This window comes from Crocodylus siamensis, chromosome 8 (assembly GCF_052110815.1).
Source record: "Crocodylus siamensis isolate JL-2025a chromosome 8, ASM5211081v1, whole genome shotgun sequence".
NCBI classification, from domain to species: domain Eukaryota; kingdom Metazoa; phylum Chordata; order Crocodylia; family Crocodylidae; genus Crocodylus; species Crocodylus siamensis.
The window spans coordinates 43,999,603-44,024,974 of record NC_143402.1 but is presented as its reverse complement, the minus strand read 5'-3'; the positions used below and the strand labels follow the sequence as shown (position 1 = coordinate 44,024,974).

At 49.4% G+C, this 25,372-nt stretch overlaps 1 protein-coding gene across 3 annotated transcripts in view; it reads right to left on the bottom strand.

Moving 5' to 3' along the window:
* LOC149858361 (diacylglycerol kinase eta-like) overlaps window positions 1-25,372 on the bottom strand; it is a 145,526-nt gene that overhangs the window by 52,553 nt on the left and 67,601 nt on the right. For 2 of the 3 annotated variants that reach the window (XM_090060187.1, XM_090060190.1), the window contains exons 2-6: window positions 14,666-14,776; window positions 11,456-11,536; window positions 9,802-9,906; window positions 1,388-1,520; window positions 606-712 (exon numbers count right to left, since the gene is read on the bottom strand). In XM_090060187.1, coding sequence (XP_089916313.1) covers window positions 606-712; window positions 1,388-1,520; window positions 9,802-9,906; window positions 11,456-11,536; window positions 14,666-14,776 — 537 coding nt within the window. The remainder of the gene's footprint in view (window positions 1-605; window positions 713-1,387; window positions 1,521-9,801; window positions 9,907-11,455; window positions 11,537-14,665; window positions 14,777-25,372) is intronic. The other variant, XM_090060188.1, reaches the window with a different exon arrangement.

Sequence of the window (25,372 nt, the reverse complement as noted above, 5' to 3'; positions counted from 1 at the left end):
AGGCTGAGAGATTTACTGCTGATGAGTGAGCATCTCTGAACTGTATTTAAGTTGTCCTCACTCTGCTCAAACACTCAGAAGGGATAGTGCTTGGAGAAGGCCAATAGGATTTGATCAATATGGAAATGAAGATGGCTCATGGGACAGGGCATTTCATCCTTCCTCCATTGGGGTGATTCCCTACAGTATATTCTCTTCATCGCCATCCGTCTTGTTCTCAACCCATGGACCTCCCAAGAGGTGGCTCCTTTCGTTATGGAATCATTCCCAATCCTGAACCAGGTTCTTCTCTCACTAAACCTGACTACAGTGCAGTTGCTACTCCCGATTTGTACCCAGCTGACTGAAAGAATTCAGTCACTTTAGCCTAACTTCCTCAGTTCAGTTCCCTCCAATATCCTACAGTTTTGCCCACTAAAACAGGCCTCAGCATACACTTGGAGGTGTGGCTGAAAGCATTTGGCCCTCAGTTTTGAAGAGTTTGCTAACACAGTACCTAGCCATGAAGATTCTTGCTCACATGCAATTGTACAAGCTTTGTGGAGGGCTGTGAAAGCAGCCCCCTTCCTGGCACAGGATAGCGAAGGGGAGGAGAAGGTGCTTACCCCATCTTCATCCTCAATGATTTCATTTCCTATGGAGGCCAGTGTTGTCCACTTGCAGTTGTTGGTGGCTCTCACAGCACAGCGCTTGTGGGCCTTGAACTTGCAAACTAGAAGGAAGAGAAATGGAAATTTCAGGCAAGCGTAATGGGTTTCCCTAGGCACACAATTTGCACTGCTCAAGAACCTACTAGGTCCTTTCGGTATGATCCTGTTTCCTTGAGGACACTGGACACTGACCACAAGACCACAGCAGGCTGCCCATCATGATCACCTAATAGCACAGGTACCAGAACCCTAGCATGGACATCAGCACCCATTCCAACAACATCCTACAGAGTGCCTTGCATCAACTTCTGACAGCTGGTCCTAGACCCCCTCAGAGGTAAGATACTAGAGCAGTAGTTCTCAGTCTTTTTGGACGTGAGGCACCCTTCACACCTTGCAGCACCCTTCAAAGTTTCTCAAAGTACCCCTGATTGAGAATCACTATAGTAGTGCCAGGACCCCTAGCCAAAGCAGTCCAGCAATTCTTATTTTCTCACCATTCATGCCCCTACTTCTCTCTCAAACTCCACCCTTCTGACTTGTTTAGCACCTTGGTTTAGCTTCAGCTATCCTTGGGTTCCTGCCTGCCGGGCAAGAAGCCAGGAGCTGGCCTCACCTGAGCTAGTCAACTAGGTTTTGGCAAGAATTCCCTACCCTGCTTACTTCCAAGTCAGACCCACCTTCCCACCCCCCACTCCTAGCTTTACCTGTTAAACAGGAAGCAGCTGAGAGCATACCTTCACAGGAGAGGCCATGGGAGGTGACCCCAGACAGGGCTTCCCGGCACACGTTGCAGAAGGTGGGCCGGGCATGGGAGCAAGCATACCAGTTGTGCATGCCAGAGAAGTGCTCCATGTTGAACTGTGTGGCCTGTAAGATCAAGCAGAATAGAAATGCATCCAGGAGGTGAGACAGAAAGGCAGCACAGCCAGGAGACCAAACCCAGGGGAAAATGGTGACTCCCCACTCTTGACAGCCAATGGAGGGCCCAGGGCAGCTGAAATAATGAGCCTTTGCTCTGTACTACCGTGCCACCTTACAGTTACAGTCACCACATAAATGGGGAACACTGTAGTATCATGGGAACAGAGAAGGCAACAGAAGGACAGATATGCCCAGCTGGTGAACACCCTGCCTGGCCAGCTTCAGGGCTGGAGAACAACACAGGGATCTTTCCTCTTCTAAGTCACTTGCTCAAAGACCAGCTGAGCAGGTACAACCCTGGTTGCTTTTCCCAAAGACGCAAGTGAGTCATGAGGATTCCCAGTCCAGATTTGGGGGACCAGAATCTAAATGGCAAAACCATTCCCATCACAAACACCCTTCTCAACAATCTCAGCAGAGCCAGCCACCATCTGAATTACTTCACTACTAGTGCATTAACAATTCCAAAAGACAAGGGGACCATGCAAGGATTATGACACTTGCCTTCTCATGCACTGGGGTGGGACAGTGTCCTTGTTCCTACCAGACTGCCAGGATGGCAGCTCCCAATGGCATACTGAATTAGGATGTTGAATATGCAGTCCAGCCAATGACTCTTTTCCAGAAGAAAATGTAGCCATGGGCCCAGCCTGAAGATTGTACCAGGAATTCCTCTTTATAAACAACTATCCTCTAATGCAGTGGTCACCAACCAGTCGATCTCGATCAACTGGTCGATCATGGAGCCTCTGATAGTCAATCTCAGTCTGTCAGAGGTTTCACGATTGGGAGAGGCAGGACGCACGTGGCTGGACTGAGCCATGCCCCCTGCCACCCACGGTGGGTTAGGTGAGTGGGGTCAGAGCCCGGGCAGCTTGTCCAGGAGGCGGGAGGGCAGGGGAGGGGTGGTAGATCCTGGGGTGCCAAAAAGCAATCTTCACCATAAGAATGTTGGAGACCATTGCTCTAGTGTCTGCAGGCCAGCTGAGCTTTGGGTTTGGCAGAGTGACTACAGGGAATCATGTATCCCCCCCTAGGTCTCTAGTCTCTTTTAGTCCGCATTTATAACAGAGACACATATCTTCAACACCTGGTACCTTGTCTCCTCTCCCATCTACTTTCCCATGTTTCTGGCCCGTTTCCTAAGCTCTCCCCTGCTCCCCAGCCTCCTCCCAATCTCAAACCTGTCTAAGGTTTTATTTCACTACATTTCAAACGTCACTTTCTTCAGGGTCTGGTCACGAAGGAGATCCCTACATGCACTGCAACTGTCTATGGGTCATCGCCATTAATAGGATCATATCTTCCACAGAATGTTATGAGCCAGAGATCACTCACTGCACTGTTACTGAACAGCCTTGTTCCCACTGACCTGATGAGGGACGATCTAAGCCAGCGTTCGCACAAGGCGGGCACGCAGCAGTAACCGGAAGCCTCCAGCAAGTGAGAGAGTGAGATGCACAGATCCATGGACATGGTAAGGACGTGAAGCACAGCTGCTAGGGGTCCCACCCTGGTGGCACCACCTACCCTGGCCTCCTGAGGCCTCCACCCAAACAGAGCTCATGGTGGGGTCGGCAGCCCCCTGCCCCACTGTCTGTGGGGGTGGCCTGGTGGGGACCCAGAGGCCTGTGCTGGGAGAGGGGTTTGGTGTCTCCCTCGCCTGTCCCTCCTGTGCCCGACTTTGGGCTCTGGAGAAGCAGGTGGGTGTGCTCCAGGCTGAGGTAAGCAGGCTGCAGGGGATCAGGGCTGCAGAGGATGAGATTGACACCTATTTCTGTTCACTGCATGACCAGTTGTCCTACATACAGACCCCTCAGGAGAGACGCACAACAGAGGAGTGGCAGGTGCCCACCAGACCCAGGGCTGATCAGGCTAGCATGGTGAAGGCTCCCCAGGTACAACTCGAGAACAGATATGAAGCTCTGGCAGCCTTGGAGGAGAAGGACGAAGAGGATGTGTCCGGGAGGGGGGCGGGGCGGTGCTACGCTGCACAAGAGGGAGCACCAGGAGGAAGAAACTCGTCATCGGAGATTCCATCCTGAGGGGACCAGAGGGTCCCATCTGCCGACCCAACACCATGGCATGGAAGGTCTGCTACCTGCCTGGGGCTCAGATTCAGGATGTCACAGAGAGGATCCTGGCTTTTATGTGACCCTCGGACCAGTACCCCATGGTCCTAATCCATGTGGGAACAAATGACGTGGCCGGGGCAATCCAGACTGCATCACGAAGGACTACAAGGCCTTGGGGGCCAAGCTCAAGGAGATGGGGGCACAGGTGGTATTCTCCTCTATTCTCCCGGTAAGTAGACGCGGACGGCATCATGAGGCTTGCATCAATGAGGTCAACCGGAGGCTTCGGAGTTGGTGCCACAAGGCAGGCTTCGTGTTCCTGGACAATGACCCACATTTTCACACAGGGGGCATGCTTGGGTGGGATGGGCTTCACCACTAAGTGTGCTTTAAACTAGCTTCACTGCGGGATGGGGCCACAGGAGGACACAAGGACACCTCCCAGCCAAGACAGGTGATGAGCACAAGAAGTACCCAGGTAAGTGGCAAGGGTCCAGATAGTCCTAGGAAATGGGGGTGGGGGGGTGCATGCACCAACAGGAGGCCTTAAACGCCTTTACACTAATGCTCATAGAATGGGGAATATGCAGGAGGAACTCAACCTCCGGATAGCTAGTACAAACCCAGACACAGTAGGGCTCACTGAAACTTGGTGGGATTCAACCCACTATTGGGCAGTAAACATTAGGGGCTACAGACTATACAGGCAGGACAGAACAGGGAAGAAAGGCAGGAGTGTGGCACTCTACATCAAACAGCAACACACGTCCTCAAAAAACAGGATGGGGTCAGAGGAGGGGCAGGCTGAAGTGCTCTGGGTCAGAATACAGGGGGGTCAGGGGGAAAGGGACTTAATGGTGAGGGTCTACTACAGACCACCCAACCAGGGGGAAGAGCTGGACCAGGAATTTTTGGGTCAGCTCATGAAGGCAGTTAATTCAAGGGATGTGGTCATCATGGGTGATCTAAACTACCCGGACATTTGCTGGGAGGAGCAGTCAGCCAGGTCTGACCACTCATATAGGTTCCTTGCTGAGATACAAGACCTCCACCTAACCCAGGAGGTGCACAGTCCCACCAGGGGGAATGCCCTGCTGCACTTGGTCCTGGCCACAGGCGACGACCTGGTGAGGGGACTCTAGGTCTTCGACCACCTGGATGACAGTGATCATCGCCTACTGGAATTCACCATCCAGCGCAGAGTGTCAAGGGCCTGCAGCAAGGCAGTAGCCCTTGACTTCAGGAGGGCCAACTTCAACAAGTTGAGGAGATTGGTAGGAGAGGCACTGTGGGTCCTGGAGAGTAAGGGAACTAGGTGTCCAAGATGAGTGGTCGTTCCTTAAGGAGACAATCCTCTGAGCCCAAGGGGTGACAGTACCATCGCAAGTCAAAGGGGGCAAGAGTGCTCAAAAGCCCCCATGGCTTACCAAAGGCATTCAGGAATGTCTGAAAGCCAAAAAGGGGGCACAAATCCAGTGAAAGTGGGGGGGGCTATCACCAAAGAGGATTATACCTCCATAGCAAGAGTCTGTAGGGAGGCTGTTAGGAAAACAAAGGTGGAGACGGAACTAGGGCTAGCAACAAGGATCAAGGAAAACAAAAAGTCCTTTTTTAAATACATAGGGAGTAAAAAGAAGGCACTAGGCAACGTGGGACCCCTGCAGGATACACTTGGCAATCTGGTGGTTGCACCAGATGAAAAAGCAGACCTTTTTAACAAATCCTTTGCCTCTCTTTTTCTGAGCAGGGACCAGGACATCTCCCCCACCAGGATTCAGGATGGACTCAAGAGTGACTTCGCCAGGCCTAGAGTAAGGGAGGACCGAGTTAGGGAACTTCTGAAGGGGCTGGACATGTTCAAATCAGCAGGTCCAGATGCTCTCCACCTTAGGTAGCTGAGAGAATTGGCAGGGGTCATCGTGGGGCCCCTGGCATGGCTTTACGAGCACTTGTGGTGCTCTGGCCAGGTGCCAAAAGACTGGAAGAAGGCCAATGTGGTCCCCATCTTAAAAAAAGGGAGGGAGGACCCAGGCAATTATAGGCTGCTCTTTGAAAAAATTATCCAGGAGCACATCTGGGAGGGACCAGCAGAGGGGAGGATGCTCAAGGGCATAGCATGGGTTCGTTAATTCCTGTCAGACCAACCTGATAGCCTTCTAGGATCAGGTCACAAAATCATTGGACGCAGGTGTCACGGTGGACTTCAGGAGGGACTTTGATACCGTCTCCCACCCCATTCTCATAAAAAAGCTAAGTGACTGTGGCATTGATACCTACACAGTCAGATGGGTCACAAATTGGCTAGGGGGACATACCCAGAGAGTGGTGGTGGATGGGTCATATTAGACCCAGAGGGAGGTGGGCAGTGGAGTCCACCAGGGCTTGGTCCTCAGGCCCTTACTGTTCAATTTCTTTATCAGCAACTTGGACGAGGAGGTGAAAAGCATCCTGTTCAAATTTGCTGACGACACCAAGATTTGGGGTGAGGTAGGCACAGTAGAAGGGAGGGACAGACTAGAGCTGGACCTGGATAGGTTACAGGGTTGACCGAATGAGAATAGGATGGGAGCCAATACTGACAAGTGCAGAGTACTACACTTGGGCAGTAAGAACCAGCAGCATACCTATAGGTTAGGGAACTCCCTTCTCAAAAGCACAATGGCAGAAAGAGATCTTGGAGTCATTACTAATTCTAATATGAACATGGGACGCCAATATGAGGACGCAGTCAGCAAAACTAACCACACCTTGTCATGTATCTGGCAGATGCAAGAAGCTGCCATCCCCTGATTTGCCTAAAAAGGCAGTCCAGCTGTGCAGCTGCCCCAGTCCCACTGCGGGTGGCAGGACACACCATGGGCAGGCAGTATGGAGCAGGCACAGGGCGCACCAGGTTGGGGCTGTGCCCAGGTTCGTTGATCCAATTCTGCCAGGGTGAGTTGGGAGCAGCATGGGGTGGGGATGGGGCTGTGAGCTGCTGGCGGGGAGGTGCCTCAGGGTGAGCCGGCTCCAGGCTCATGAGTCGTGGGGGCAGGTGATGCCCAGCTCAAGGGGGCGCATGCAGGGGCTCCCACTCATACCCCACCATACCCCCACTTGTTCAAATTCATGAACAACACTAAGATGTGGGGAGAGGTGAGCATGCTAGAAGGGTGGGACAGGCTACAACTAGATCTGGACAGGTTACAGGGGTGGGCAGATGAGAACAGGATGGGATGCAATACTGGTAAGTGTAGGGTACTGCACCTAGGGAGAAAGAACCAGCAGCATGCCTACAGGCTGGGGTGCTCCCTTCTCATCAGCACTGAGGCAGAAAGGGATCTTGGAGTCTTTACTGATTCCAAAATGAACACAGGCTGCCAACGTGAGGACGCAGTCAGTAAGGCTAACTGCACCTTTTCATGCATCACAAGCAGGTCGAAGGAGGTGATCCTCCCCCTCTACGTGGCATTAGTCAGGCTGCAGCTGGAGTACTGCATCCAGTTTTGGGCGCCACACTTCAGGAGGGATGTGGACAACATGGAGAGGGTCCAGAGGAGGGCCACTCACATGGTTACGGGGCAGCAGGACAGGCCCTACAAGGAGAGGCTATGGGACCTGGACCTGCTCAGCCTCCACAAGAGAAGGCTGAGAGGGGATCTAGTGGCAGGCTTTAAACTTACCAGGGGGACCGGAGGGGAGTGGGTGAGACCCCTTTTCCCCGAGTGTCTCCCAGAGTAACAAGGAACAATGGCCACAAGCTGACTGAGAGTAGGTTCAGGCTGGATATCAGAAGGCACCACTTCACAGTCAGGGCGGCCAGGATCTGGAACCAGCTTCCAAGGGTAGTGGTGCTGGCTCCTACCTTAGGGGTCTTTAAAAGGTGGCTTGATTAATACGTAGCTGGGGTCATATGAGCTTAACTTAGTGGCGGACATATAAGCCCAGTATTTATTCCTGCCCAGGGCAGGGCGTTGCACTTGATGATCTGCTCAGGTCCCCTCTGACCCTACATCTATGAAACCTCATCTGATTTCATTCTGCCCATAAATCCAGTCTGTCAAAGTCATCCTGGATCTTTGCTCTATATGCTGAGGTGCCCACATTTCCCCACAGCTTGGTATCATCCACAAACTTAATCATTGCACTTTCCCCGCCTCATCCAAGTCGTTAAGGACATATTGAATAGCATGAGTCCAACCACCAATCCCTGAGGGACACCACTGGAGATGGCCCTCCAGGATGAGGCTATCCCAGTGATCACCACTCTCTGGGAGCAGCCTCTAAGCCAGTTGTCCACCCACCTCACAGTAGACTGGTCCAACCCAGTACTCTCCAGTTTGTTAGAGAGAATCCCTTGGGAGACAGAGTCAAAAGCTTTACTGCAGTCTACATAGATGACTTCAACCTCATGTCCCTCATCCAGATGGTTAGTTACCTGGTTGTAGAAGGACACAAGGTTCATCAGACATTATCTACCCTTGACAAAGCCACACTGGTTGCTTTTTAGCTCCCCATCCGTTACCAACTTGTGGTTGATGCCCTCCTTAACCAACTTTTCAAATATTTTACCCAGGACCAGGTCAGACTGACCAGTCTGTAATTTGCGGGGTCATCCCTCTTCCCTTTCCTAAAGACAGGCACCTCATTGGCCCTCTTCCAGTTATTCAGGACCACTCCCAAGTTCCATGACTCCTCAAACAGCTTGGCCAGTGGCTATAAGTTCAGCCAGTTCTTTCACGACTCTCGGGTGTAGGTCATCAGGACCAGCAGACCTGAAAATGTCCAAGCATTATAGAAGATCCCTCACCTGTTCCGGGCTGATTTCATGTTACCTTCTCCCTGTTCTCTGGGCCTCTGGTCAGGTGAACAGCCCCTGTTGGGTTTCAGGAATACCAACGCAAACTATGTATTTAGGAGTTCTAACTTTTCACGGGCATTGACTGTGGGCTGCCCCTGATTATCATATCTCTAGTGCTAGCCGCCTTAGTCAGTTCTCTTAAGAATGCGCAATCGCTCGCCTCCTCTTGGAAGGGAGACCTGTAGTAGATTTCCACCATCAGGTCTCCTTTTCCTGGTCCCCCTTGTAGCCTGACCCAGAGGGTCTCAAGGGACCCTTCTCTTCTGTCAAAGGTGACCTGCAGGGAGGGGTACTGCTCTTTCACATAGAGGGCCACACCTCCTCCCTTCTTCCCAATCCGATCCTTCCTATAAAGTCTGTAATATTCAATATTTACTGCTCAGTCAAGTGCATCATCCCACCACATCTCTGTCAACCCAATCAAGTCAAATTCCTCATTAGCCAGAAGGAGCCAATTCTTCCTGTTTATTTCCCACGCTTCTGGCATTCCCATAAAGGTATCTGAGCTCTCCCCTAGCCACCTCAGGTTTTCTGTCACAATGTCTCTGCCTCAAGATGTCAGTACCCATTTGGACATCCACTGTTTGAATGCCCTACCGTGTATCGTTGTGGCTAGTGGATTCTGCTTCAGCAGTGGAACCTTCTCCTCAGACCCCAGATATGCCTAGTTTAACTTTCTCCTCAACAAATCAGCAACTCTCATGGCAAAGAGCCTCTTCCCTCCACTTGCATGATGAATACTGTCCCTTGCACGTAGACTGCTTTAGTTAAACTGCGTACCAAGGTCAAGGTATCCAAAGCCCACATGCTGACACCATCTTCTAAGCCTTCAGCTGACCTCCTTGATACACTCCTCCCTCCAGTGGCTATGGCCCCCAACTGGGACGATTGCGGAGAAAACAACTTGCACTCCTAGGTCCTTGAGCTTTGCCTCCATGGTCCTGTAGTCGTTCATGATCCTCCCAGGGCTACTTCTTGCTGTGTTGTTGGTGCCCATGTGGACAAGGAGCATGGGGTAGTGGTTAGTAGGGCAGACCAGGTTTCAGACCTAAGGCTCCAATGACACTACTGCCACACAAATAATACATGGAGCAATTATCTAACTGTTCACAAGCACATCTATTCAGAGTAAGTTCTCATTCAAGCATCTTTTACCTAGCACACTAAGCCCCCCTGCCTCATGACAATCTGTACCCCGGGCCTTTGAGGAACGTAGCAATGATCTCATTGTTCCCTGGTGTTACTCGCCCACTCATAGGGCTGATTCGCCAGCTGGGTCTGCGGTAGGGATTCTGTGCCAACACTCGCTTACCTCATTGATTTCCCACTTCTGGACCGATTTGAGGGCACCGATCCAGTCTTCCATCTCTTTCCGGTTCTCTGCGCACAGGATGAGTTTTCGGAATGGTGTGATCACCTAGAGAAGAAAACTGCACTGCTGAGCCAGCTGCAAAGGCTGCAGAGGCTCCTGGCTCGCTGTGAGACTCCACAGTCAGTGCAACCTAGAACACAATCCATATCACTCAGACAGAGCTGTCAGATACTTACACCCCTTATGGTTGTCAAACCTGGCAAAAGATCAGAGATTTTTCACCCAACTCGGGGGAGCAAGGAGCACCATACTCACAGGGAGGTACGCAAGCCAATTTTTAGTTCTTTCACTTCTGATCCCTACTGACCCAGAGGAAGGCAGTCTGAGACATGGGTACAGTTCCCATTTGCTAACCTTTATTTCCTGATGCCATCCAGCCACAGCCTGGAATTCTGTCCCACTGTACATTACACCTGTGTTACCAGCTAGATCAGTGGTGCCCAACCTTTTTGCCCCATGGGCCAGGTGGACAGTACCTGGTCCATCCAGGCACTAGCATGTGGGACAGGCTCACCAGGGCCTGATTTGGCTACACAGAGGGGAGTGGGGGGTGTGGCCCAGCCCCAACTTGACTGCACAGGGGAAAGGGGGCACAGCCTAGCCCTAACCCCACTGTACAGGACTTGGGAATCTGGCAGCAGGGGAGAGGTAGCAGTACTAATTGCCACTGCTCTCCTACCACCAAATTTCCTGACCCATAGAGTACCCTGCAGGTTGGACACCATGCCTCCATGGGCTGGATTTGGTCCGTGGGCTCCGTTGAACATCCCTGAGCTAAATTAAATGTGCTCCAGGGCCCAATCCTGCTCCTAATGAAGTCAGTGGCAAAACTCCCAATGACCTCAGTAGGTGCAGAATTGGCCCCTGGCAATGCAGTGGGTTGAGTACATCTCCTGTACAACTCAGCTGACGCTTGGGGGTGAACTTTGCCAGTGGTTCTGAGTGGATCTGCTGCAGTTGGAGATGGCTGGGCACACTCTGGGTGTGATCTGTTTTAAAAAGACTTCCAGTGGAGAACAAGGTGGAAGTCCAAGCCTTGGAGCCCAGCAGAAGTGTCTCAGGGGGCCAGGATAAGAGTGTTCATCATGTGCAGATCAGGCTCCTCCAGCAGTAGTCATCACTGGTGAAATTTACTCATCAGTTCAGAAGACAGACCCAAGGCTTGCATGCCACTTACACCCTATACACCACAGAGATCAATGTCACTCAACAAGCGCTGCATGTCTCACAATTACTTGGCTTCCAGGCTCTCCCAGCAAGAGGTGATGTTGGAAGCAACATGGAGCATCTGGTTCAGAAGAGCAATTCATCTCTTGTATCAGGGATCAACTGACCACAGGCTGCAAGCTAGCTTTAAGAGACTGCTCTCACTACTGCTGTTTCAGTCTCATCTTTTACTCCTTTGCTACAGTTGGCATTTGGCTTTGTCCATGTAGGGAAGCTCTATGGTGGGCAACAGAACTTTTCTACCTGTACCTTCAGTAGGCAACTCTAACAGTGGCCAGAGCTTCAGCCAAAGCCCATGGAAATCAATGTGAGCAACTCCACTTACATAATCAAACCCAGTGACTGGCTGGTTGGTACCAGCACTTACTGTGAAACTGTTGTTAATGTTCTTGGTGCTCGTCTCTGCCACGCTGGCATCAGACAGGTCCACCTCATCAAAGATCAGTGACTGTGGGGAGGAAAAAGAAGAGGGTGAACAAGCAGAAGTATCAACAACTGGACCAGAAGACTGAGACAGTATTTACAGGGGGCCTCACTCTACCTCAAGATAAAAACCTAGAAATCATAAACAAGGGAACTTCCCTTTCTCCTAATGCTGGGAAAACTGACATGGGGGCTGAGTGGCCCTTCTGATTTAGGGGGTCCCCAAGCAGCCAGAAGCTAAAACTCAGGTCATTTTCTAGACCATTAGCCAGTATAACATGCTTGGGATCAATCAACATCTCTGCCAGGGGAATAGTGTCTCTGAGGAGCCAGTTTTGGGGAATGCTAATTATATGCTATATGACTATGGCCTGAGGGGGAACAATCTTCTTGAGTTTTCATGCATCTCTTGATGAGGTCCCAAAAACATTCTTAAGGAACATAAGGAGCCTGCGAGGTAAGTCTTGCGATATATCCCTGGCCAAAGCAAAAGGGATCCAAGAGTCATAGTAAATGGAAGTTCCTCAAGAGAAGGCAGTGGTTCCTGGGGAAGGGACTGGATCAGGACAGGTAACCTAAATACATATTCAACACCTGAAGAAGTAAGAACACAAAAAAGGGATGCCATAGATCAATGAATCTCAAATGTTTTGATATCCAAAGTTTCACCTTGGGGTGAACCCCAATTATACCTTCATTTCTACAGAGCAGGGATGGGAGGCAGAGACCAGGTCTTCACTACAATTTTTTGCTAGCGTCTCCTGAAGTAGGTTGTTGCCTATGAAAGCTCATGCCTCTCTGAACCACTTAGTCTCTAAAGCACCACCTGTCCTATCTTCTACCAAGTACAGCTATGTCCTCTAGGAATATGAAAGGAGGGACCCATAACTCCACACCAGCACTGCAATGCTAGCAAAACTCAGTGAGGCTGCAACTACACCAAGAGAGTAACGCTTTTGTCAGCTTAGTCCATATTGTTTGTAGAAACAGTACATTTACCTCTGCAGAAAAGCACCTGTCTGCATATGCTGCATCTTCACTAATGGGTTTTGCCAATAGAGGTGCCCTATACTGTAGTGCCAGAAATCAGAGTGGACTGGACTGTGCTAGTAAATCAGTTGCAGTCAAGAACAAACTGGCAGCTCTCAGCTCCCAAGCTAGTGTGACTTCCAACCTTGCTGTATACTCATCTCTGATCGTCTGGCAAGTGACTGGCACGAGGCCTGTTGTAGCTGGGAATGCTACACACGGTTTTCCCAATCATTTTAAACTACAGAAGGCATTCAGCGTGGCTAAGTGAGACGTGATGCACATGGTAAAAATGGTCCAAGCTTCCCGAGCAGGCTGGTGGCTCCAAAAATATCACTGTTGATCCCACTATCGTATACATCCCTTAGTGGGAAGGAATGTCAGAGGAATAGTACTGAGTGATTTACTCAGTCACTCATCTGATGCAGCCCAGAACCCCATGTTAGTTCTCACAGCAGTTCAGAGGCACCACACAGGCAGGTACAACCATTTACAGGGCACTCCCAGGAGCTGAAAACTAGTTGCACATACTTGAGAGAGCAAATGGGAACCAGGACATGGTTAGTCATGCCCCAAAAGGACATGGCTCACAGGTGAAATCTGCTATAGATGGATAATCCATTAGCATCAGCTCTCAGAGCTGCTTTCATGATGACTTCAGGGCTCTCCCTCCTGAGGAAGTGAGCAAGCCTATCATTCCAGTGAATGATGGATCACTCACCTGGGAAGAAGACGAGCAAAAGACAAGAGAGACTGGATGCTATCAGTGCACACAAATGGTTTTACAAAGGATCTACTAGGCTGTAGTACAGTCCCTTTTCTTAAATGGAGAGGGAGAATCTATTGTATCACCAAGCAGAGGTTCAAAGGAAAAGCTGGAAGGAAGCCTCTCTGATACTGTTATGGGGAGTGTGAACTTTTGTAAGCAGTAACCTACTTTGCCCGATGCTAGGAATAAAATCATTCATAACATTTGATGAAGTAGGTTGTTACTATGAAAGTGTCCCTGACACTTAGACTCTAAGGGCTCACCCTGCCTCATCTTCTGCCTAAGTTCAGGTGAACACAGCTAACTGCCACTGTTTAGGGTGGGCTTTTCCAAGCCTTTAAAATCAGCCCAACTTTGCTCCCATTGATGTACCTGGAAGTGGAGTCAGGTCAATGACAAGTGCCTTTGAAACCCCTCATCTTTAAAAACTAGGCTGAGCCAAGGCCTGGAAAGCACACAGGAAGGATGATCCTACCTTGGACTACAGCCTTCCACCTCTGAATGCTTAGTTTTCCTGAGCTGTCCTCTCTAGAGGAGACCTGTCTTGTGTGCTAGAGAGGCTGGGAAATTTCTGTTTGTTCCATTTGCTGTACACCCATCTTCTGATGGGCTGGCAAGCGACTGACTGCTCCTGACATAGAAACTGGCATCTGTGACAGGAGAAGAACGGCCTCAGGGAGATCTGTCATTGGTGGCCACATTCTGACAATCTGTATTAATAAGCCAGAGTGTAGGTGTTTGAAGACAGAATGAACAAATTAACTTCCCTGTGAGCTGGCTGTAGGTTTCAGAGGCTGGCTTGCCTGTGTGCCTGTCTGTGTCCATGCATGCCCACATGTATGTGCAGGGGAAAAATGCTTCTAGTCCATTCAGACTTTGTATGGCTTCTTAGCTCAGAAACAGCTGGCCCAGTGGGAGGGTAAAGGTGACCCAGACCTCAGAGGCCTGGAAAGAAGTGAAAAGTAGCCCCCCAGGTTTGACGTCGGAGCACCCCACTTGGACGGCAGAGCTCCAAGCTCCAACACACTGGACTAGCAATGGAGTGTCCTCCAACTGCCACAGGGTTTGGGGTCCCCAGGAAAGCAAAAGGGATGCTCAGACTCTAGTGGCCTAGGTGAGACCATAGCCCACTGGTGAAAGTAAATGACCCCAATCCACACAGGACAAAAGAGTTCCAGCTCAAGGAGTGAGCCTTGGCTCTTTAGCTCATGCTTTTAGCTCTGGTGGCCCCTGATTCAATTCTTGCGGGGCCAGTCAAGACAGTAGCTGTCATATGTGCAGTTCCCATGGGCCCAAGGAGTGTAAAAAGTCCCCTTCCCTCCCCAAGCACTTGGGAACAGCTGAAGGCTATCCTACCTTGGAGTCCTTGGCGTAATACAGTGTCCGCCCCCGCAGCTTGAAGTATCGCCTCTTCCACCTCTGGAAGGAGCTTGTCTGCTTCAGTAACAGCCCCTCCTTCACACTCTTCTGCAAAGAAAGCCCCAGAGCCACTGTGAGCCATTCACACTCGCATCCTCCTCTAGACCCAGGGGGCCCAAGGCTCAGCCCCTGCATGCTCGGGACATGGGGTATACACAGACTGTTCCAGTCTAGAGCCCTGGTCAGGACTGGCCACCCCATAACACAGCTATGGGGCTTCTGCGGGCTACTGGGAGAAGGGTTAACATGCTACATATCACAGCAGCAACCTGCCATTCTCATTCCCACACGTGTAGCACTGGATCCTGAGCAAGTACAACTTTGTGGAGTTCCATGGAAGACAACAGTTCTGCCCCTGCTGAGGATCTGGCCTATTTAATGAACCAGGATCTTAAAGTGCCTGCACATTTCATTTATTCCAATGCCTTTGACTCGGTACAAGTGAAGGTGCGTGGGAACAGGAGGCGGGCCCCTTCCCGCGACCACTGAATGAACCTGTGTGGCCCCTCTGTTTTTGGTACACACGGAGGAGGCTTGGAGGCCTTTTCCCCCTCCTTCTACACGTGTATAGCTCCCATTAGTATTCAGGGCGGCTGCACCCCTGCAGCGTTAGCAGAATAGGCCTAGACTAAGTGGAATACTAATGATCTCCCAGCAAGATTTCTAACCCTGCATCTCGCCTGCATCTCAATAGCACAGAAAGCACTTTGAACAGCTCAGCGTGGGGCGCGGAGGGCAGTGAACACGGAGGGCACTTTAATTACGCACGTGTTGTTTTTAAATGCGTTGGGACATTAAGGATTCGATTAGGTAACTGAGCTGCTGACGCTGGGACTGCAGAGACCAAAGCGGAGATGCCATGGGCACTCCAGACCCATGTGCTCTGTTGCAGATCTGCTAGCCAATCTGCCCCCCCACTCTGAGAGCAAAATGAACACTGCATTCTTGGGTTCCCCCAAGAAAGGCTTTGCATCTTTCCCACACTCCACTTGGTTTGCAGTCAGTCTACACTGGTTTTGCATGATTAGACATACCAGGCCCCATTCATAGATTTCATAGACATTTGGGCTGGAAGGGACCCCGGAAGATCATCGAGTCCAGCCCCCTGCCCCAGGGGCAGGAAGTCAGCAGGGATCATAGAGTCCCAGCAAGATAAGCATCCAAATATGTCTTAAAGGCATTCAAAATGGGTGCTTGAATCACCTCCAGCAGCAGTCTATTCCAAACCTTGGGGGCTCAGACAGGAAAGAAGTTCTTCCTTATGTCCAGCCTGAATTGGTTGCAGCAGAATTTGTGATCATTAGATCTTGTCATCCCTTGGGGTGCCCTGGTGAACAGACGTTTCTCCAGATCATGATGAGCACCCCTGATAAACTTATAGGCAGCCACCAGATCACCTCGAGCCTGCGCTTTTCCAAGCTGAAGAGTCCCATGGCTCTCAGCCTCTCATCATAAGGTCTCTTTTCCTGACGACTTCTGATCATGTGTATGGCTCTCCTCTGTACTCTCTCAAGCTTCTGCACTTCCTTTTTGAATTGTGGAGCCCAAAACCGAATGCAGTACTCCAGCTGTGGCCTCACCAAGGCCGGGTACAACGGGAGAATGATGTCCCAGGATTTGCTTAAGCATCTATGGATGCAAACCAGCGTTTTGCTCACTTTACTAGCCGCAGCATCACATCGAAGGTTCATGTTCATCTTGTGGTCAATCATGACCCCCAAGTCCCTTTCATCTGTACTGCTAACCAGCGCAGCACTGCCAAGCCTATAAGCATGCTGTGGGTTTTTCCTCCCAAGGTGGAAAACCTTGCATTTTTCGGTGTTGAACACCATCATGTTCTCGTCCACCCATTTCATGAGCCTGTCAAGAACTGCCTGGAAAACCCTCCTGTCCTCAGGTGTGGATGCTTTACCCTGGAGTTTGGTGTCATGGGCAAACTTGGCTAGTCCACTTCTGACACCAGTGTCCATATCATTGATGAAGATGTTAAACAGTATAAGCCCTAGGACAGAGCCTTGAGGGACCCCACTGGTGACCGCACACCAAGATGATTGGCTTCAGTTAACCACCACCCTCTGAGTCCTACCGCGGAGCCAATTCCCCAGCCAGCAGATCGTGGTGAGGTCGAGGCCGCATATAGCCAGTTTTGCCAAGAGGTGATCGTGGGATACCAGATTGAAGATTTTTTTAAAGTCAAGGTATACGACATCAATCTCTTCCCCCTTGTCCAGGTGATATGTCACCTGGTCGTAAAAGGGCAGGTGTAAACTAGGTGCAACTCCCTTGACACCAGTGGGATGATGCTGGTAGAAGAAGAGAGACAGAGTCATGTCCCTCTTCTCCCTGCTCTGTACCTGGGCTGGTAGCACGAAAAGCTCACAGACATCTTTATTTACATACTAACCACCCTAAGCCAACGTACCACGTCCCCATAGCTGACAGTCCAATCTCAAATCAAGGCAGTGTCTCTATTCATGCACAGACATCAGTGTTGTCCTGAGATCAGGGAACTCCTGCACGTGCTGTAGCGCTTTTCTCATCTGGAACTACCAGGCCAGCAAAGGACAATACAGACACAGAGATCCAACCTGGCAGGATTCTTATGCTAGAACTACACAGCTGAGAGGGCACCATGGCAAAGCAGCTAAAGCTGTTGCTACAGCTCGGGAGGTGTAAATTCAAGCCTCGCTCCAGACTCATGCCAGCAGCTCACCCTCTCACTCAACTCTGAACTGCCAGCTGGTCCTCCAGGCTGAAGAGCCAAAGGCAGCCAGGCATGACAGCAGCATGCTGTTGGCTACAGAATCTCCATGCTACCCCAATGGGCACCTGGGCTCAGGTGGCATGGTAACACATAACCTACAGTTCCATATAGAAGACGGACAGCATAGTACATTACAGATACCACAGCACTCCTCAGAAAGGAAGGCGGCTACAGTGGGCAGGATACTAGCCTGAGATCTCAGTTCAGCACTTACCTCTGCCACAGACTCCATGAGCGACATTAGGCAAATCACTCAGTCTCTCTGTACCCCAGTTCCACATCTATACAATGAGGATAACAGCACCACCCTGCCTCATAAGGCTGTTGTGAGGATAAATGCACTGGAAATTGGTAAAGAATTCAGATGCAAAATAACAGGGATCAATAAATGCCTTGAAAGAGAGGCTGGATGTAGAACAATATTTGGAGAGTTATAATTTCAGAAACCAAAAGGCATTATTTCCTTTTTGAAAGCAAAGCTCATTTTAGGAAATGGAATGCAGAAAACACAGTTCATGATGCTCTCTGCAGAAGCCCATTCTCTAGGTAAAATGCAACACCACAAACATCAAGCCATTAGTATGTTACACCTACTACTCCTGTATCTGTTCTAGATACTTGCATACTTTTGCTACAGAACTGCCAACTCAATCTGTTCAGAAATCATTCCAAAAAGAAGAATCACAAGATTGGTTGAAATACATTTTGGGTTCTTTTTTCTGCTTCTCATCACTGCCCTTAGGCTGCACACAGATCCCCTTTTTATGCTTTTCCCCAACTGCATGGGGTAAGAACCTTACTTTTTTTTTATAATAAAATAAATAAAAGCCAAGAGACATGTAATTCACACGAATCTAGGAGCAGGGAGTTTTAAGAAACATAAGCAATAAGGTAAGATTCTGTAAAAACAATTGCAAAAGTTGGCAATGCTGTTGCTATCTTCTTTGCTATTCCAGCACCTAGTCTAGTGGTTATAATAATCAACCCAATCTGAACAGGCTATAAGCAAACTTACTTGGTTAGAGAAGTAGAAACAAGTGGTTTTCAACTTTTTTAGACTCAAGACACCCTATGTTAAACTTAAGGCACTCCTTGGAAAATTCCAGGTCTTAAGTTTTCACCATGTTTTGGCTATGAAAATAGTAGAGCAATTCTTCTGTTGTAAAAGCTCAGAAAGACCCCAACAGGTCAGAAGGTTTTTGACACTATGGATTCCTTTGGAAATCTTTGAATTTATTCTGTGTGTGGGTGTTTTGCCCACCTAACAGTGCTAATATAGCATGGCATCCTTGCATCACTCTTAAAAGGGTCTCATGGAACCCAAGGATGCCTTGGCACGTCAGGTGAAAAATCACTGATCTAAACAAATCACAACTTTGTGTATTCGATACTATTTTGTCTTCTGTTATTTTATCTCAATTATGTACCACTATGTTGATGAAAACAACAAAGCTTAATCTTCAAAGACAGATTTAAGTAAAAATCTGGCTGTTCATCTTTACATGAGTGCAGCATACAAGAATAAAAGCTTCCTTTTATACAGTTTGTGAACCCCTGTGTGGTGCTCACTGTGTTCTGTTAGATGCTAAAAGAAACAAGGTAAAGCAGTGGTCCTCAACCTTTCTAAATCCAAGGCACCCCTCAGAAAAGGCCAGCTCTTAGTTTGCACTTGTTTTTGACTAAGGAAAAATAATAGAGCAATTTTTCTGTTGCAAAGAACTCAGAAAGACCACAACAGGTCAGAATGGTTTTACACTATGAATTCCTGTTTGAAATCTCTGTCTTAATCCTGTGAATTGTATTTGCACACCTAATAGTGCTAACACTGCATGATACCCTTGAAAAGATCAGGGCACCCCAGGGTGCCATAGTACCCTAGCGGAGAATCACTGAGCTAGGGCATGTAGCTAAGCCTTACAAGTTTTCATGAATTTAATAAACATGGTTATACCAGGCCGCTGTTTCCATGCGGTTTCTTCATACTCGTTTTCTTATGGAAAGAGCAAAAAAAGACAATGATATGAGAAGAACAGAACTCAGGATTACATCCTATCTGCCCTGTTTCAGCCCTGTCTTGAGTTTGGAGGTCAGTCACACTGGTTCAGTAACAGAAAAGTTCCTTCTATTCTGTGACTGTTTTTGTGATTTTCTGCTGAGCAGCTTTTGTTGCTAATTAAACCAAACTAAATTTCCAAGTCTGCTACTGTTATCATCATCAGCCCATGATGAATCAAATTCTCTGAAAAGTCCTGCAATTGCTTTGTGAGTTTAGCACCCCACTACGGAGTCCCTTGATATGTGAAACAAGTGCTATGTTTCAAAGTCCTCCTTCTGCTCGGTGTAAATTGTAGCATACTTGTCTGTCCCTTGAATAAAAATGCACACACCATCCCCCAGCGAGTTCCACTGAGTGCCAACAGGAAGCATCAATCCCATTATTTCTGTCAACCAATTGTGAAGCTCACAATGGTTGTGGAAGAATTTTTGAACTTCCATCATGAGATGCATTAAGTTCCAGGTCTTTCTAAGGGAGGTTTAAATACTCTGCTTAGTAAGCCAGGAGCTTGCAATAATAACAACTAGGAAGATCGTTAACCTTTTTCATGTTATTTTCACTGACTGAGCAAATGACACAGGTCCCATTGTCCTCTCCTCCACATTCTGGGACAGCATTATCAGCAATTCGGACAGCTTTATTTGCAAATGCAGAATCAAGAGTGTTTAGCAGGAATGCAACTCTCCCTTTAATTGGGCCTTTCCTCAGGTTTGATCAGACACTTTATATGAACACATTGATTCTTACAGTTCTTTCTTAAAAGTTTCTCCCCATTTCTTCATTTGCCACAATTGGCAGTGGACTTGCAAAACTAAATCTCTCTGGAGGAGTATATATACAGCACAGTGCTTCAATCATTCTGGAAACTGCTTGTTTTGTGCTACACCGAAGGCAGCATTAATGAGCAAAAGGAGCCTGCAACTTTCTTAAGCTCAAATTCTTGTCTTGTTTTTCGTGGGCCAATCATCATCCAACAAAGACTTAGTGGGGATCCCTGCTATACACCAATGCAAAGAATTAAGGGGGACACAAAGTCCATTATTCTTTTACAAGGGTTGTCCACATCACTAGATTGTGTAGGACGGACAGTAGCTTCCACTGGGCTGCTTTTGCTGTCCATTGTGCACTGCTGAGTGGCTATGCATATAGGCACAGAGCGGGTGGTGCACTGGAACCACACAAAGGGTTGCAGCAGATTACGTCCCCCACCAGCAAATGGGGAAACAAGCAATTTTATTGACTGATACTCTAGTGACAGGCCTGCTCTAGGAAGAGCAGTGTTTTTCCACTGAGAGGTTGCAATCCAGCTGAAGTGGAATGAGACATGTTGCAGATTACAGCCTAGGGCAGGGGTGGGCAAAATACGGCCCGTGGGCCACATCTGGCCCATGAGGCCATTCTATCCGGCCCACGGGGCCCCTAAAAAATTTCAGAAAATTCTATCCAGCACACGGGGCCAGTGCCAGCCAGGACCCTGTGCTCCTGCAACCCTGCTCTGGGCCCTGCTGGCACTGGCCTCAGGACACGGTGTGGGCCCTGTGCTCCCACTAGCTTCTGCACCTGCTCACTCCCAGTGCCCCACAGCCCTGTGGTACAGGCGGGGGGCCAGAGCACAGCCCCGACCCCCTGCACACTGGCAGGGAAGAAGCTGGTACTGAGCGCAGGAAAAAGCAGCCCCTTGCCTGCCCCATGGCCGGCACTCCCTGCTGCAGGCACTTGCAGCCCATGTGGGGCTGTCTGGAACAGGCACAGGCAGCCCCATGCAAGCTGCAAGCGCCTACTGTGCAGGGTGCCAGCCACGGGGCGAGCAAGGGGCTGCTTTTCCCCCCGCTCAGCACCAGCTTGTAACCCGGCCCCACTGCCAGCCTGGGCTCTATGCCAGCTCTGGGCTCACCCATCAGCGGCAGAAGCTGCGTACCCACCACTTGCCACGCAAGGCAGCATTGGCTGCTGCTGGCTGCCCATAGCTTGTGTGCTGGGCAGCCCAGAGGCAGCACTGGCAAACAGTGCCCAGTGTGGCAAGCAAAGGTGGGAGGGGCCGTAGCCGGCACAAGCCCCAGGCTGGCAGTGGGGTCATGTTACAAGGTGGTGCTGAGTGCAGGGGGGAGAGGAAGCGGCCCCTCACCCATCCCATGACCGGCACCTCTTGCTGCCGCTGCTCGTAGCCCATGTGGGGCTGTCTGGAGCAGGCACTGGCAGCCCCACATGGGCTGCAAGTGGCTGCACATGGCGCCAGCCACGGGGTGGGGGGGGCCACTTTTCCCCCAGCATGCTCAGCTTTTCCCTGGGCCACTTTTTCCTGGGCTCCTTCCCTGCCCAGGGTCCTCCCTGGCCCTTCCCCCCTTACCTGAGGTTCCAGCGCAGGGCAGCCATGTGGTCCCGGTCCAGAAGCCCCTACTAGAGCTTTGGGCTCCCGGGGCAGGGCCTGTTGTTGTGGTAGCCCGCCAGGCTTCTCCTGGGTCCTACTGCCCTTTGTTTCTGTCATTTTTGCAGATAAATATTAATTTTCTAAATTTTTTAGGGGCCCCATGGGCCAGATAGAATGGCCTCATGGGCCACATCCAACCCGCAGGCCATATTTTGCCCACCCCTGGTGTAGGGGATTATCAGTGTTCTGCTCCTGTACTTCAGACATTTATTTCAGTGTCATCTGATAGTAAAGTATCAGAAGGAATCAATTTGTTGCTCTTTTCACCATGAACATGGCCCCCTTTCTATGCCAACAGTGTTTACATCCCGTTCCAGCTGAACAACGGATTGATCTGTACTATTTAAGTCCATTCAGCAAGCTTGCTTCCACTCCCCAGTCACTAATGACTCCACCCCACTTCCCTTTCCTTGTGGGTTTCTAGACAGTTCAATAGCTCTCCAACTGCTGCTAGACCAGCAGAGCCTGTACCTTGATATTCTCCTGACATCCCTTTCAGAAGGCTATAACTTTCCGTTCACAGACTAAAGTCAAAGCCCAGGCTTGCAAGTCCCACACTGCTTTTCCTGCCACAAAAGTAGATTATTTTATTCCTGGATTTTAAAACAAACAAACAAACAAACCATAGTGCTTCCTGCTGTCTTCACAAGTGCAAAGAACTGACAGGCCACAGCACACAAGCCTGGCATTTTTCAGCGTAGTCTCTTTTGCTGACACATGATTGCTGTGGCTCAGCTACAAGAACCTGCATAGTATTCTGGGCCTTTGCTTATGCAACAGGACTATGCCCTGACTCTCCAGGATCCCATCATCAGCCATACTATGCCTAAGGTACAGCTTATTGAATGACTGACTCACTACTCTAAGGTTAGGGACAGAAGTCACACATAAACTGGTTTAAGTAATCAGAAACTGTTTTAAACCTGTAACAGAACAGAAATTCAGTGCGCATAAACAGTTTCAAGATGGCTGAAACTGGTTTAAGATAAACCTGGTTGAATGTAGTATCAGACTTAACTGATTTGGGTCAAACCAGTTTATGAAACTTCTGTCCCAGACCCCTTCCTGGTTCAACTTAAAATCACAGTCCCCCAGGATCCCAGCATCCCTTCCACAATTTGGCTGGGCTGTGCTGTCTACTCCAGCAGGCAGGGCAGGGACCACCCCACTTCCCCAGCAAACCCCGGCTGGAGTTTGGGGCCAGGGAGGGCATTAAACTTCTCTTCCCCTGAGTACAGAGCTGCCCTGCCCTGCTAAAAGCTTACTGCTGGCTACATCTGTGGACTACAAATCTCAGAGGCACCTGGAAGCAGCAAGAGGAAGTGATGAGCAACCCTATAGAGTCCTGCTGCTGTGATTCTGGACTGCAAATCCCAGAGACCTCAGGGGCAGCAGGAAGGGAAAGCAAACACACAGCCCATCCTGCCTACTGTCAGAGAGCCATACTTAGCACCCCCCAGCTTCTGGCCTGAGCCACTGCACGCATGTGGCTGCATTTCCTGAATCAAAAATGAATGTATGTCCAGTTGTTTCTCAGTTTAATCTCTGTGGTTCAGACTAACCTATAAAGACTGAATTTATTCAGCCTCGGGATTTTTGACTGTCTGTACCTAGCCTAAGTGTTTATCTCTAATTTGCCCTACCACACAACCCACTTGGAAAGTTCAACTGAAGTTTCACCTCCTGGTTACCCACTCCAAGCAAGGACATTAGATTAGAAGACAAGAAACCACACAAACAAGTAGGGTGACGGGGATTTGGCATGACTTTGTGAAAGGAGGATGACAGGAAGCAGCCAGAGACGGTTGCAATTCTAAATGGGTGGGAGGACTTAATCGCACATGGGCCAAAAGCAAAATAGGGCCACCATGCTCTCATCCCTGGTCACAGAATATCCTGCAATGCTCTGTCCTGTTCTTTAAATCATTTGCATTTTTCTTCTCATGATTCCAAGATGAAGAACAAAACCCTTCAGCCACAAGTTTTCTTTGTTTCTGAATGAAGCTGCAACTCAGTGCTACTTACCCATGAAGAGTTATTTGAGACCCTAAAGTTTTTAGACTCCAGTACATCCTTGTTAGTAAAACATTTTAGTTACTTTCCAGGCAGGACTTTGGCAATGTCCTCATCTTCCTTTTCACCTGTGGTACACAATAAGGTGTTCCTGGTGTATTGAAAGTGTTCTTTGTAGTTGGGAGGAAGGATTCAAAATGGCAGTTTTGGGGATTCCTTCAATTAATGTAGGAGCCTGTGAATGCAGGGGCCTGGACTCAACAGTGTAGGAGGGCTTGCATTTTAATGTAGTCCTTGGGTCTTAGGGAAGTTGGCCCCCTGAAGAGCCAAGTTTGGGTCATCCTACATTAAAGCAGGGGTGGCCAACCTACAGCATGGGCTGCTTGTGTGTGTGGCACATGGCAGATCAGGGAGGGGGCAGACAGCAGGCAGAGTAGGAAACAGAAAGCAGAGCAGGAGCCAAGCAGAGAACACAGGGCAGGGAGCAAAAAGCAAGGCATCAGATTGGGCAGATGAAGGAGTTTGGAGAGGTACTCAGGAAGGTGGCAGAACTAATTTATGCCATGCCTGCCAAAAAGGTTGGCTCCCATTGCATCCCACAAAACAGGGCTCTAAACAAAGATGAATGCAAAGCTACTTCCAAGTAGTAAAGTATTTATCTTCTTGATGCTAGATTTCATGGCAGATTTCAGGGAACCCTCTCAGCTGGATGCCCATTAAACTTCCCACTCTGGAGGCTGCAAGCCGAGAACCTTGCAGACCTGGCCCCTTGTTACAGGCTTTCAAAGAGGTGATGCAAAGATCAGATTTCTTTGAGCTAACACTGCAGTCCTGCTTTGCCTCTCAGCTGTTCCAGAGTCTCCCATAAAGCCTTACTTTGTCCTTCCTCAGCCAGGCATACCCCTGCTGTCATTCCCAAAGTTTGACTTCTAAGCAGTCTTAAGGCTGTACACTAAATCCCCAACAAATGCCCCTTCCCAACCCCACACCCACCCATTCACGTCTGCCTGGTGATATCAGAGGATGCACCTTGTCACAACTTCTGCTGCAAGTTCATTCCTGGCTAGCTAAGGCATTTATACTCAGTAGACCATGTGGCAGGGGTTTGCCCTTGTAGCTTTACTGAAAAAAAAAAGCTGTCATTCGGCCAGCAGAGGGAGCAGGAGTTAACACTGAAAAACATCCCTAGAGCCAGGCTTCCTTCAAAGATAAGATGTATGACTAGAGGAGTACAGTCAAATGAAAAGCCAGTTTGCAGCATGCACTTTTTAAAGGCTGCTGAAAAGCTACTGAATGCTCCAGCTAACCAGGTTTAGGGAAGGGACATTAAGTATAGAAAGAAGTAACATTTTTATTACTGTCATCTCCTCTGTGACATCCTCT